General features: G+C 40.4%; 1 protein-coding gene across 1 annotated transcript; it reads right to left on the reverse strand.

Moving 5' to 3' along the window:
* Window positions 1–5,906: 5,906 nt before the first annotated feature.
* Window positions 5,907–14,665, reverse strand: LOC119067717 (inorganic pyrophosphatase). Its single transcript, XM_037170834.1, has 5 exons — window positions 14,430–14,665; window positions 12,219–12,337; window positions 6,415–6,810; window positions 6,199–6,350; window positions 5,907–6,123 (listed from the first exon to the last, which is right to left on the reverse strand). The coding sequence occupies exons 1-5, from the start codon at window positions 14,635–14,637 to the stop codon at window positions 5,982–5,984; spliced, it is 1,017 nt and encodes a 338-aa protein (XP_037026729.1). The 5' UTR covers window positions 14,638–14,665; the 3' UTR covers window positions 5,907–5,981.
* Between the last annotated feature and the right edge of the window lie 864 nt (window positions 14,666–15,529).

The raw sequence follows: 15,529 nt of genomic DNA on the forward strand, positions 1-15,529 counted from the left end.
CGTCTTACCAGTCCCAGAATACAGCTACTTTAGGCTACTTTCTGTTCGACTAAAAAAAATTTTCAGCGAATTTTATTTTCACATGGGATAAGTGGGCTACTGTAAACTACTCTACGACTAAAAAACAGAAAAACTGAGTTGCCCTAATACGTAGGAAAATCGGAAAATTTTCATATAAGGTAACTGACTGAAAGTTGACCTAATTTGACAAATCTCAAACACATTGAATCGTGAGTTGTCCTATCTATACAAAAGTCATAGGACATGTGGCAACACTGCACACATTTGTCTCGCGCGCACTAAACGCACTCATTGTAAACTGTCATTTAGTTTTGACGTTTTCCAGAACGTTCATGATTTGTACATTTGGCATTTAGATTGGTATATAAGAACGATTTATGTATCGGAGAGATACAGATCCATCTCAGCTCTCATCGAGTTCAGATCTCAATAAATAAATAATTATGGAGGAAACATTTCTAGTTTCATTACTGCTTCCCCATAAATTGGTGACCCCGACGTTCAGCCTTATGCTGCGAACACGTCTTTTTATAACCAATTTCTATTTTAGCATAATCTTACCTGCTAAAATACACAAATTGGTCAACGCGATGTTCACAAAGTTTTTACTCTGAACAAGTCAGGCTTCTGATAAGGTCATAGCATATCGGTGATCACGAGTAGCTTCAAGCAACTCTTCTGACTGCTACCTACTAGCACAGTCATAATAAATCAGAATAATTTCTGCTCTCAACGAGAAAGCACCTTTCTCTTCAGCAACATTCTCAACCAATTCATTTTAACTGGCTTGCAGCCATAAAATTCAGTTGGTCAGACTGACGCTCAGCAAAGTTTACACAGCACGTGAAGGTAGTCACACTGATAGCTCAACGCTGTGATAACAGTATTGTACTGTTTGCTTTATGGCGTCATCGACTAGGTGAGCCCGTCGCTCAAAACACCTACTCAGGACTACAACCAATTCATTTTTGCTAGCAAATTGGTTAGTCAAACTTTTATAAGATCGTCGAAGTATGAAGACTGCTATAGCCGTTAAGCGCAGTCAAATTATTTAATCTCGGAACACAGTTTAGCTCATACGTGAATTAATTGCTACTGTTCACCCGAATTAAATTTAAAGATACTTAATGACACAGACAAGAGAACTTTCGCTCCAACGTCCTAACTACGCATCAACACTTCGTTGGTTGAGCTCTTCAACTCGTTGAATAGTAATTGGACCAGGACTTTGTGTCTTCTATGCACAGTTACGGTTTAAGCCTGTCCTACTGCATCGCACGAATCCGTTGACTACCATCATCACTAGTTTTCTTGTCTCAGCTGGAACCTTTTCGACAAACGACTCGTTTCTCGGTTCCACCTGCGATTTATTTTCTAACTCAGCTCTTTCGTTCTCTTACTCAGACTCGGCTGCTCAGCGTCAAAACGTCAAAACGTCAAAACTAAATGACAGTTTACAATGAGTGCGTTTAGTGCGCGCGAGACAAATGTGTGCAGTGTTGCCACAGACATATCGATATCACGGTTTATTGAATGTTGAGTTGACCGATAATTTTTTCTTCATACAAATTTATACGGAAAACTTAAGATCACTTTTCCACTAGGTCAACTTTCAGTTAGTTACCTTACTACGTACATCTTTGCGCCGGCCGCAGGCAAATTTTGTGCTGTCTTTGTGTAATAAATATTTAGTTGGAACAAGAAATGGTTCCGATTTTCAATACTTTTTCCGAAATTGTTAGAAAAGTAAAAAAAAAACAAAAAAAAGTAAGTCACTATCGCTTCTTCAAAAAAAAGTCAGAATTAGTGAGAAAAGTAAGTCACATGCCGCCCTGGACTCGAACTGACCTGACGATAGCTCCGATTTCAATACGATGTGGTGGTTTTTCGCTGACACTACTCGACAGCGATGTTGGGGGGTCACTTTTCTCGAAAGTATGTATTTGATTTACTTGAAGTGATTATGTCCTTGCATCACATTTCTACTTCTTATGATCATTCAACAAGCTCCAAACAAACATCAAAGAAGGACCTTATACAGGTGACTGCTCACAGTTGAGTGGACTATTGTTGAAAAACAGCTGAAGCAAATGCATGTCCTAATTTCACTGACGCTTCCTATTCAGTTTCTAACAATAACGTTAAAACTTTTTGTATAAAAGTTATAACGTTCAGGATGCCTGTCCTTTGGGCCACAGTTTCAATTCGTTGCAAACCAATAAACTTGTCCATCCAAGATCAAGGTCTCGTTGAAAAGTCTCAAAGATCTGATTTTCCACGTTAGGCAATCTCAGCGGGGACATATCTGGACCTATAGAGTTTTCAATGCTCAACATTTTGCTTGAACACCTTTATCAAAAATACTCTCAACTTTCCGAGATATCATAAACACAAAGCTCTCCGGGGAACTTCTTCAGCGACACCGGAACCCTTCGACCTGGACACAGTTTTCGATATATCTACATTTTCCGCACACAGGTTGACGCGAACCTCCCAGAATTTGATGTTGTTACTATTTAATAGTAAGTCCTCTCAACGTACTGCTAGACATGTCTTAATGCATAAAACTCGTATTATAATGCATTTTCGCAACATTTCTAAACATTTTTTTGGCCGCATAAAATTCATTTCAAATATTAACGAAGGCCATAGCAATTTTATATGTTCTCGTTTTTACAAGGGAGCCCGTGGGAGTTATCCATTATGAGTATAACTTATTATTAATTCAACTGGCACTCACTGTTAGTCTTTCTTAGGGACTATTTGGTGCAACAAAACGACGATTTTTTATTGTTTAACAAACCCAGCCTTCTTCAGGTCTCTCATTCTGACCCTATCAGATATCATATCAGCATAATAGACCACATGTCCTTGTTGTCCTTAATAAATTAAAATCTATGAAACATTGAAAGAGTTAGTCTATTAAGAAGCCATGTGTGTCGTCAAATTTTAAATGTACCCCGAATACAGCCCGTGTGATAATCGCGGACATTTTGTCCTAGTAAGCCCTAACTTTTAAAACCAAAAGTCCTTGTGTAAACGGTCTTTAAGTAGAGCGAGATGGAAAATCAACTTGGGGTCTGCTGTCATCGATAATACAAAAGAATCTGACAGCAGACCCAGAGATGGAACAATAGGTTGTTGTTTCGCCATCTCTCTCACTTTAACACTCTATAAGATTTTCCTTATCGTATCGTCCGTAATCTAGAGCGATATACGACGAAAAGTGGTACTGCCGGCCATTTTTAATGCTATTTTTAGGATTAATAACGGTTTATGGATCATTCAACACGCAACAACATGAGACACAAAAGATGCTTTTTGAAGTTTTTGTGTTTTGTCTCATGTTTTTGCGTGGCATCATCATTTATGAATGGTCGCTAACACCGGCACATTTGTCAATTTTAGTTTTATTTTATCGACAAGCCGTTTCGAAAGGTAGTTTCTAACTTTCATGACTGTAATCCATTGCAGAGTTCCGGCACAATTACCATCAGAAGCAAAAATTTTGACAGCACACCGAGGCTGTACGAAATCCGTAATGTTATTTGTACTTGTAACTTTATGTAAAAATTGCGGTATACTGAACGATACTTTGAAGTGGAGTTGTAACGTTGTAACGAATACTATCGACAACGCATAAAAGTCGTAAAAAGGCAAATTTGTGAGAGAAAATATATGAAATTCTCTCACAAATTCGCCTCTTTAGGGTTTTTATGCGTTGTACGGTAGAATATTGACGAAAAGACAAAAAAGGTTTTTGGTATAAAGTAGGGATGAGCGGGTTGACCCGAAGATTCGGGTAACCCGCAAACCCGACCCGGCCCGCCGGGTTTTGGGCGGGCGGGTTGTGAGTACTTCGGGTTGGCTCTGAGTCGGGTTTCAAAAAATGAATTTCGGTTTGGGCCGGTTTTGGGCGGCTATTTGAAATCAAAGCCCGAAGTAACCCGACGTATTTGAAATGACTATAGAAAATAGAAATGATTAGTTCAGTTCAGGTTAGTTTGCTTATTCTAATAAATCAGAGTTTTTCTTCAGAGTAAACTGGATTTTCGTCCGTTCAATAGTTTGTCATACTCGAAAGTTTAAGATACTGACAGAAGTGTCCATTGTCACTGAATATCACGAGTGATGAAAATTTAAATTGTAGGTTGTCCTGAGACCACGCGCTAAATATTAGCAGTTTAGTTTTCAGTGACAGTCGACACATCTGTCAAATCCTTAAACTTTCATCTTTTATACTCGAGTATAGAAACTAAACTCAGGTTGGAAATACCCTAATTATTCACGCCATTTCTGCGCTGCAATTTTTCAATCATTTTGCTGAGTGTCGATTTTTCAGTCATTTTTCAACTATTTTTCACTAAAAGCGAGTACAGAGTTCGTGAAAAATGCTTGCAAAATCAGAGTTTACATCAAGCGTGAAAAATGTTGACAGATAATGAATGAGACAGATGCCAAATATTTTTCACGCTTGATGTAAACTCTGATTTTGCAACCATTTTTCATGCATTTTCGAACTGCGTACTCATCTTTTAAATGACCTGCTATGTTTTGAAAAAGAAACCGCACTTACGGCGTGAATACATCGGAAAGTTTAAAGTTATAGGTTTTATCCTGTCGATATTTGACGACACTCATAAATTTATCTCTGATCAATTGGCGAAAAACTAACCTCAAAACTGAGTCGTTCATATGTTCAGCCATTTAACTTTATTTGCCGATGGTGTGAAATCTGTCATCGCTGATAGAATTTTTATATTCAGATTTTATTGGACGGGCCGGTTTTAGGGCGGGTTTCATAAATAGTTAACGGATTGGGCCGGGTTCGGGCGGGTTAAAAATCTTCCGGGTTTCAAAAGTGTCGGGTTTCAGAGAGAGATAACGGGTCGGGTCGGGTTCGGGCGGGTTTTGAAAAAACCTCAACCCGCTCATCCCTAGTATAAAGTTATCTTCTCAATCTAAGAGTGATATTGCCAAATCTGTATTTTGGCACCAACTTTTTTTTCCAACACTTCTGTGGGCTTGCAGCACAAAAGTACTGGGTTCATTTATATGTCAAACGATAGTAGGTGAGGCCAGCTACAACACCCTATACTCAGTACCGTGGAACATCGAAGCCGCAGAGAAGGCGGATTCTCCGAACATTCACTACATTTTTAGTCATAACTCTCGTGGATCTACTCGCACCAAGAGATGCGTATACTCTACCTGTAGGTCTTTTCAAGGCCGACATTCGTACAACATTACAATAATTCAAAATCGTTTTTTCTTGAGTTATTGTCGAAAAACTGTTTCACCCTCTGACATGTGCTCACTTTTGAACGCTTTTCACAGAAAACAATTTTTTTTTAGAAAAAGTGAAAGATACGTGTTTCCTAGAATTGAAAGACGAATCCAACGAGCTATCACTCATTAAAATCGGAGACCGCTTGTTCCCCAATCACCTGAAGATTTGGCGATATCACTCCTAATGTGTGGCATCTGAGTACACTCACTGGGCCCAGCATATCCTTAACTTATAATTAAAAGCAAAGTAAAAACCGAAGCAGGGAGGAAAATAACAGCAAAAACGTTTTGTCGTTCACACATCCAATCAACATGTATCGACGGCATCTAGAAATTTTTCGAGTTTAAGTGAATGCGACAATCAAAAGTTCCATCTGTTATACAGCGACTTGCGACTTGGAAAATCACAAGTGCGCTTTCGGTAATTTTATTGAATTTGCCATATTGTCGCCTTTCAATAGAGCTTGTTTGCGTCTTTTATTCATTTTAATCGTCATGTCCTACATTTCACAGGATAGCCTCTTGGTAGCCAGTCCGACCCTGCGTATGTACATGCACGCACAATTGTGAAGAAAAATTAAATTTCTTTTTTTTATAACACAGCAATCTATTTATTGCGCACTAGGCGTGCAAGACAGATGTGCAGACAATGGTTCAAATCTAAAAAAAATTTATTTCAAGTGAATAAAATGCCACTTATCCACCAAATCGTTTACTGGTTCAGCCTCTCCGCCGTTAATGCTTTCATTGTAGAATTGATTGGCCTGGTCTTCATTGATATAATCCGGTGAATCGGGAACGTTTGAGTTGACGCTGAAAAAATTAAAATTTGATCGGATTGGATCATGGTTTCCTTAAGTGTTGCTCGGTTGATTAATTGATTCTTACCACGAGATCTTGTCATTTTCGATCTCTTTACTAATCAGTCCATTCCAGAAGCCATGCGTTTCGTTGACAATGTTTACAGCAAATGCAGCGTTTTTCGCTTCACCATTGAAAGCGAACTGGTTTTCCGGTTTGCCATCGGGAATTTTATAAATCTAAAACAAGGACGATTGCAATTATTACAAAATGGTCGGACACCCTTCCATCTTGATAGTTCACCTTAAACCATTCAATCGTCGCTTTCAATAAACCAGGAAAATGTTTTTCCACATCGCCAATATCATTCATTTGTGCCGCCAACGGATCGTTAACATTTATTGTTATGACCTTCCAATCGGTTTCGCCCTCATCGATCAACGCGATAATGCCCAGTATTTTGACCTGTACCACTTCACCGCGGGTGGCAACTCGATAGCCAATTTCCAGCACATCGATCGGATCATTATCACCTTTGCATGCTGTGGCTGCGTCCAAATGATCTGGATTTTCCCACGTCTGTGGAAATGCACCGTAATTCCAGATGTAGCCGTGATGTGGGAAACAGTTTGCAACGAATCGTAATTTTCCTTTCTTGATGTCTTGCTTGATCGGATTCAACGGTTCGTTGAGGCATATCTGAAAGAAGAAGACAGTTGTTATTGAGGCTATTTGGTTAGAACCACAGCATTGCTTCTAGCATGAACACAGAAAATATTCGGAGACTGATGAAATCACAGTACGTCCTGCGCTCCTTTTACCTCCAAATTTGACACTTGTCAATTCGGTGTTCATGCTAGGAACAGTGCTGTGTTAGAACACACAAATAATTAACTTTAACGTGTTGATGACTTCGGATTTTAACAACCAAAACCCCCAAAACAATTTTTCGGTCGCACAGTTACGCTTATGTGGCAGTGCACTGACTTAACCGAACTGCAATGCAAAAAGAATAATTTTGTCCGCCAAAAAGTCGTTTCTTGCCGGTTCACCATATTATAGTTTGAGTTTCTCAGTTATCTGTGAAGCTGCCATTTCTAATGCTCGGAATAGGTCAGGTCTGACCTGTTTTATTTCAGGTTGACCTGAACCTGATCTTGACCTGAACTTGATTTTTAAACTTCAGGTTTGACCTGAACCTGACCTGAATATATCAGGTCTGTACATTTCAGGTTCAGGTCAGGTCAAACCTGACCTGTTCCGATTGGGAGTCATTTCTTACGAATCCCACGCTACGAGAAACGCTACCAACGCACTGCGAAATTCTCTGAATCCGATTGACTATGCAAAGTGCAAAGTAGCGGCTTTGTTGATTGCTCAGTAATGAAACTGGAAGTCAGCGTGACCGTAATTTAGTTACAATTGAGCGTCTATCTTGTTATCAGTAGTTAATTTCAGACAATCGCTAACGATGTCAAATTCAAAATAAGAATCAAGTGAAGAGTGAGGTCTGCATTGCCTACTGAAATGTAGTTGATATCATCATTCCCTATTGGAATGTGCTTGCTGTCCCCACTCTGTACTGGAATGTAATTGCTGTCCCCAATCCCTACTGGAATGCAATTGCTGTCATCTTTCCCTACTGTAATCTACTTGCTGTCCCCATTACCTACTGAAATGCACTTGCTGTCCCCATTCCCTATTGGAATGTAATTGCTGTCCCCGTCCCCATTACCTGTAATGTACTTGCTGTCCCCATTCAGTACTGGAATGTAATTGCTGTCCCCATGCCGTACTGGAATGTAATTGCTGTCCCCATTCCGTACTGGAATGTAATTGCTGTCCCCAATTGCTGTCATCTTTCCCTACTGTAATCTAGTTGCTGTCCCCATTACCTACTGAAATGCACTTGCTGTCCTCATTCCCTATTGGAATGTAATTGCTGTCCCCATTCCCTATTGGAATGTAATTGCTGTCCCCATTCAGTACTGGAATGTAATTGCTGTCCCCATTCCGTACTGGAATGTAATTGCTGTCCCCATTCCGTACTGGAATGTAATTGCTGTCCCCAATTGCTTTCATCTTTCCCTACTGTAATCTAGTTGCTGTCCCCATTACCTACTGAAATGCACTTGCTGTCCTCATTCCCTATTGGAATGTAATTGCTGTCCTCATTCCCTGTAATGTAATTGCTGTCCCCATTCCGTACTGGAATGTAATTGCTATCCCCATTCCGTACTGGAATGTAATTGCTATCCCCATTCCGTACTGGAATGTAATTGCTGTCACCATTCCGTACTGGAATGTAATTGCTGTCCCCATTCCGTACTGGAATGTAATTGCTGTCCCCATTCCGTACTGGAATGTAATTGCTATCCCCAATTCCGTACTGGAATGTAATTGCTGTCCCCATTCCGTACTGGAATGTAATTGCTGTCCCCATTCCGTACTGGAATGTAATTGCTGTCCCCATTCCGTACTGGAATGTAATTGCTGTCCCCATTCCGTACTGGAATGTAATTGCTGTCCCCATTCCGTACTGGAATGTAATTGCTATCCCCATTCCGTACTGGAATGTAATTGCTGTCCCCATTCCGTACTGGAATGTAATTGCTGTCCCCATTCCGTACTGGAATGTAATTGCTGTCCCCATTCCGTACTGGAATGTAATTGCTATCCCCATTCCGTACTGGAATGTAATTGCTGTCCCCATTCCGTACTGGAATGTAATTGCTGTCCCCAATTGCTGTCATCTTTACCTACTGTAATCTAGTTGCTGTCCCCATTACCTACTGAAATGCACTTGCTGTCCTCATTCCCTATTGGAATGTAATTGCTGTCCTCATTCCCTGTAACGTAATTGCTGTCCCCATTCCGTACTGGAATGTAATTGCTGTCCCCATTCCGTACTGGAATGTAATTGCTATCCCCATTCCGTACTGGAATGTAATTGCTATCCCCATTCCGTACTGGAATGTAATTGCTGTCCCCATTCCGTACTGGAATGTAATTGCTGTCCCCATTCCGTACTGGAATGTAATTGCTGTCCCCATTCCGTACTGGAATGTAATTGCTGTCCCCATTCCGTACTGGAATGTAATTGCTGTCCCCATTCCGTACTGGAATGTAATTGCTGTCCCCATTCCGTACTGGAATGTAATTGCTATCCCCATTCCGTACTGGAATGTAATTGCTGTCCCCATTCCGTACTGGAATGTAATTGCTGTCCCCATTCCGTACTGGAATGTAATTGCTGTCCCCATTCCGTACTGGAATGTAATTGCTGTCCCCAATTGCTGTCATCTTTACCTACTGTAATCTAGTTGCTGTCCCCATTACCTACTGAAATGCACTTGCTGTCCTCATTCCCTATTGGAATGTAATTGCTGTCCTCATTCCCTGTAACGTAATTGCTGTCCCCATTCCGTACTGGAATGTAATTGCTATCCCCATTCCGTACTGGAATGTAATTGCTATCCCCATTCCGTACTGGAATGTAATTGCTGTCCCCATTCCGTACTGGAATGTAATTGCTGTCCCCATTCCGTACTGGAATGTAATTGCTGTCCCCATTCCGTACTGGAATGTAATTGCTATCCCCATTCCGTACTGGAATGTAATTGCTGTCCCCATTCCGTACTGGAATGTAATTGCTGTCCCCAATTGCTGTCATCTTTACCTACTGTAATCTAGTTGCTGTCCCCATTCCGTACTGGAATGTAATTGCTGTCCCCATTCCGTACTGGAATGTAATTGCTGTCCCCATTCCGTACTGGAATGTAATTGCTGTCCCCATTCCGTACTGGAATGTAATTGCTGTCCCCATTCCGTACTGGAATGTAATTGCTATCCCCATTCCGTACTGGAATGTAATTGCTGTCCCCATTCCGTACTGGAATGTAATTGCTGTCCCCAATTGCTGTCATCTTTACCTACTGTAATCTAGTTGCTGTCCCCATTACCTACTGAAATGCACTTGCTGTCCTCATTCCCTATTGGAATGTAATTGCTGTCCTCATTCCCTGTAACGTAATTGCTGTCCCCATTCCGTACTGGAATGTAATTGCTGTCCCCAATTGCTGTCATCTTTACCTACTGTAATCTAGTTGCTGTCCCCATTACCTACTGAAATGCACTTGCTGTCCTCATTCCCTATTGGAATGTAATTGCTGTCCTCATTCCCTGTAATGTAATTGCTGTCCCCATTCCGTACTGGAATGTAATTGCTATCCCCATTCCGTACTGGAATGTAATTGCTATCCCCATTCCGTACTGGAATGTAATTGCTGTCCCCATTCCGTACTGGAATGTAATTGCTGTCCCCATTCCGTACTGGAATGTAATTGCTGTCCCCATTCCGTACTGGAATGTAATTGCTGTCCCCATTCCGTACTGGAATGTAATTGCTGTCCCCATTCCGTACTGGAATGTAATTGCTGTCCCCATTCCGTACTGGAATGTAATTGCTGTCCCCATTCCGTACTGGAATGTAATTGCTGTCCCCATTCCGTACTGGAATGTAATTGCTGTCCCCATTCCGTACTGGAATGTAATTGCTGTCCCCATTCCGTACTGGAATGTAATTGCTGTCCCCATTCCGTACTGGAATGTAATTGCTGTCCCCATTCCGTACTGGAATGTAATTGCTGTCCCCAATTGCTGTCATCTTTACCTACTGTAATCTAGTTGCTGTCCCCATTACCTACTGAAATGCACTTGCTGTCCTCATTCCCTATTGGAATGTAATTGCTGTCCTCATTCCCTGTAACGTAATTGCTGTCCCCATTCCGTACTGGAATGTAATTGCTGTCCCCATTCCGTACTGGAATGTAATTGCTATCCCCATTCCGTACTGGAATGTAATTGCTATCCCCATTCCGTACTGGAATGTAATTGCTGTCCCCATTCCGTACTGGAATGTAATTGCTGTCCCCATTCCGTACTGGAATGTAATTGCTGTCCCCATTCCGTACTGGAATGTAATTGCTGTCCCCATTCCGTACTGGAATGTAATTGCTGTCCCCATTCCGTACTGGAATGTAATTGCTGTCCCCATTCCGTACTGGAATGTAATTGCTGTCCCCATTCCGTACTGGAATGTAATTGCTATCCCCATTCCGTACTGGAATGTAATTGCTGTCCCCATTCCGTACTGGAATGTAATTGCTGTCCCCATTCCGTACTGGAATGTAATTGCTATCCCCATTCCGTACTGGAATGTAATTGCTATCCCCATTCCGTACTGGAATGTAATTGCTGTCCCCATTCCGTACTGGAATGTAATTGCTGTCCCCATTCCGTACTGGAATGTAATTGCTGTCCCCATTCCGTACTGGAATGTAATTGCTATCCCCATTCCGTACTGGAATGTAATTGCTGTCCCCATTCCGTACTGGAATGTAATTGCTGTCCCCATTCCGTACTGGAATGTAATTGCTATCCCCATTCCGTACTGGAATGTAATTGCTGTCATCTTTCCCTACTGTAATCTAGTTGCTGTCCCCATTACCTACTGAAATGCACTTGCTGTCCCAATTCCCTATTGGAATGTAATTGCTGTCCCCATTCCGTACTGGAATGTAATTACTGTACCCATTCCCTACTGCATTTGCTGTCCTATTTTATGTAAAATCATTAGATGAGGTGCGTGCCATTTCATGTTTGCACAGAATTTAACAAATTGTCCTGTTGTGTAGGTAGATGCCCCGTCTAATCCATCTCCAAACACACTTTCCCGTTTGTTTGGTGACTGTATTGACACAATTACACTAGAATTTGTGACACAATGTCACAATTTTAGAGACCCAACCAACCGTTTCGATGGATAATAAATTACCCATTCAAATGTGCTAAAACGCACGATCAACCTTCATTACAATTACGATATTCCTGTCAATTATATTTTTTTTAATTTAACTTAATTGCTATCATAACATTCAATTTATTTGTTCCCGACTTTTCATTGTTTCAAATTAATTTGTTACGTGCGGCTGTTACCGTTCGCAAGCACGATAAACACAAACACGGCCATAAATTATGGAACCAAATAAATGTTACGAAAAATGGACTGATGTAATCGGATTGCAAATTGTAAACGCAATATTTACCTCCATTTTAGCGTTTGTCCATCGAGGCACTTCCACGACCATATTGTAAACATTGTTGTCATCATTGGCATGCAATGGAATGTCGTGTAATGGGGAGACGAGTTTGCCCAACGAATTTTCTAAAAAAAAAAATTGGGAGAATAGTTACAATGCGAGCCTTGTGTAGGGGATTTAGATGGAAATGGTGGGTAGCACTATGGCTAACATCATTCTCCGTATAGTTCCGCCAGGATCAACGGAAGTCCGGGACGTTCTTTTTCATTATTAGCAATAACCCTTAGAGCGTATCGAATTTTGAGAATTGTAAGGGTCGGGATAGCCTGTGTGCGGAAAACGTAGATCATTGAAAACTAAGTCCAGACATATGGTTGATGGATCCGAAGGTGCCCGGGAAGAAGTCCCCCCGGACGACTTTAACTTTCAAATGGTCATAACTCGGAAAGTTGAGAGTATTTTTGAAAACAATGTTCTAGCAGGATGTAGAGCGTTAAAAACTCTACAAAACTGCCAAAGAAACCGATGGTCCAAAAGGAGTGTCTGTCGAGGTTTTCTAACATCGAAAGTTCGACATTTTGGTTTTTGACTTTTATTTCCTGAGAGACAAATTATTAACTTTAGCTTTTGGCATGAGGTTGTAGAGGAGGTCGAGTACTACCAGTACACTAGGCATTGTCCCGGTCGGCGATCCATCCGAAACCACTTTTTCAACATTTTTGAATGGACTACCCACGTCGCCCACGAAGCCAGTGCAGACAATGTAACCGGTGTTGCTGAGTCGAGGTAACCTTGGCCAGTAAGTGCACATAATATTCCATAACAGTAGCTGAACTCTTTTACAAAATATTTAAGAATTCGGTGTAGCACATTTTGTACTACAAAATCTGAGAAAGTGAAATTTGTGAGTAAAACAACAAATAATCGTTTGAATTAGTTATTTGACCCACGAACAGTAGTAAGAAGTCGATTTCGTTGCAAATACACATTTTTCGATATTTTTACAAAAGGTTGAACTTCGTGGCATACCGTGTCAATATAATGTGCTACATCGAGATCCCAAATATTTTGTAAGAGAGTTCAGCTACTGTTATGGAATATTATGTGCACTTACTGGCCAAGGTTACCTCGACTCAGCAACACCGGTTACAGTGTCTGCACTGGCTTCGTGGGCGACGTGGGTACACTTAAAAAGTTCATTCATTAATGTTGAAAAAGTGGTTTCGGATGGATCACCGACCGGGACAATGCCTAGTGTACTGGTAGTACTCGACCTCCTCTTCAACCTCATGCCAAAAGCTAAACTTAATAGTTTGTCTCTCAGGAAATAAAAGTCAAAAACGAAAATGTCGAACTTTTGATGTTAGAAAACCTCGACAGACACACCTTTTGGACCATCGGTTTCTTTGGCAGTTTTGTAGAGTTTTTAACGCTCTACATCCTGCTAGAACATTGTTTTCAGAAATACTCTCAACTTTCCGAGTTATGACCATTTGAAAGTTAAAGTCGTCCGGGGGGACTTCTTCCCGGGCACCTTCGGATCCATCAACCATATGCCTGGAATTAGTTTTCAATGATCTACGTTTTCCGCACACAGGCTATCGCGGCCCTTAAAATTCTTAAAATTCGATACGCCCTTATAACCCTCCCTGGCACATAAATTGATTATTTAACACTCAGGACGATCTTGTATTCTATTTCATTTTCATGATAAACAATTGACCGGAACTGACCCTCCCTTTAATATCCATTCAAAAATTTTGATTCTTCTTAGCGACTCATTGGAACAAAGTTGTGCCAATATTAAGGTTTATGAATGAAATGTTGTCAGTAAAGAGACGAATTATTTATCAATGAAAATTATGACGCACCTCGAAGGCTTTCACAAGCATTGAACGGTTTGTTTGCGAATGTTTTAATTTACAAACTTTTGTTTGATCGGGGAATTACTTCGGAATGCACTCACTGGAAAACATGAATCAGAAGAACTTTAGTCGTAAATATAGCATGAATGTGTAATGTCAGTAAGGTCAATACATTCGTCGGTTTGATCGTAAATAAAATCGTTCGTAAAGATAAGACATTACTACCGAGGCGTCATATTCCATTACACAAAATTCCCTTTAATCAAAATCATTTTACTAATTATATCGAGGTTATGTAACCCGATACCGATCCATCATTAAACATTTTGATTATTTATCTGTTTACACTTACTTAAAAACACTCGATAGTTGGATGAATTTGGCGTTCCACGCTCAACAATTGAATATTGTCCGGACATACTGTATTTGCGGAAAGTAGAAGTGTTTCTCAATGGAATTTTATTCTGACCGACACCGACCAAATTCACACAATTTCTGCCAACGCGATTGAAACGATTGAAACTAGATGAAAGTACATGTGTCACTGAGTAGCGAAACATTATACCTACCGATGAACACTTTGACTGTTATGTCGTCCATGTATAACACACATTAATATGTAAGAAAGAGAAGGTTGAATGAAAATGAATATCGTCAGCTGTCATGAAAGGAACTCGGCGCCGCGCGGTATGAGCCTTTTAAACCGAACCAAAGAAATGTTCATTTTGATTGAACACGATTCAAAAATTTAAAATTATTGGTTTAACGTTTTACGGACGCCTGTTGGAGCTCGTATGCAAATGTTTCATTCAGTTAATCTTTCATGACAGTTGTCTCATTGTTTCACGATCAAAATCGGCCGTGAAACAAAGAGAGAACTGTCATGAAAGTTTAACTGAGTGAAACATTTACATTTCTTGTACGCCCTCTTGGTATGTTGAAACAAACGAAGTAAAAGATTCAATCTTCTGACAGTTTGAGATCAAATAGCGATGTACTGTTATGAAAGATTAATCAGAAGTGGAAAGAAGTATAATTCTTTTAGACACGCTGGCCATTAAAGTTTTATGACAATTTTAAGTACGGAAATCAATCAAGGCAAACGTATCTCAACAAAATCGTTTTGTCTGTTACTTCATTTGTGGGTCCCGGATACGTTGACGCTATTTAAGAGGTCACTTAGCCTTGAACTCGTTGGTTAAATGACGCATGACTACAATGATTATTAATTGTATTCTGCCGCGTTCATCGATTAGAGTGAATCTGGAAGCATTTGGTGTCAAGGTTCTGAAAGAACCTTGCTTGGTGTGGCTAATAAGAGCGCGTAGAATGCTACGTTCAATTTGTGTAAGATGTTGTGTAAGAGCAATGTACCCTTAGCAAATCTGTAGCCTATTTTTAGGCGCAAAAATATTCGTGTTTTGATGATTTCTCTGAACCATTTTTTTTAAA

This window comes from Bradysia coprophila, assembly GCF_014529535.1.
Source record: "Bradysia coprophila strain Holo2 chromosome X unlocalized genomic scaffold, BU_Bcop_v1 contig_128, whole genome shotgun sequence".
Lineage (NCBI taxonomy): Eukaryota > Metazoa > Arthropoda > Insecta > Diptera > Sciaridae > Bradysia > Bradysia coprophila.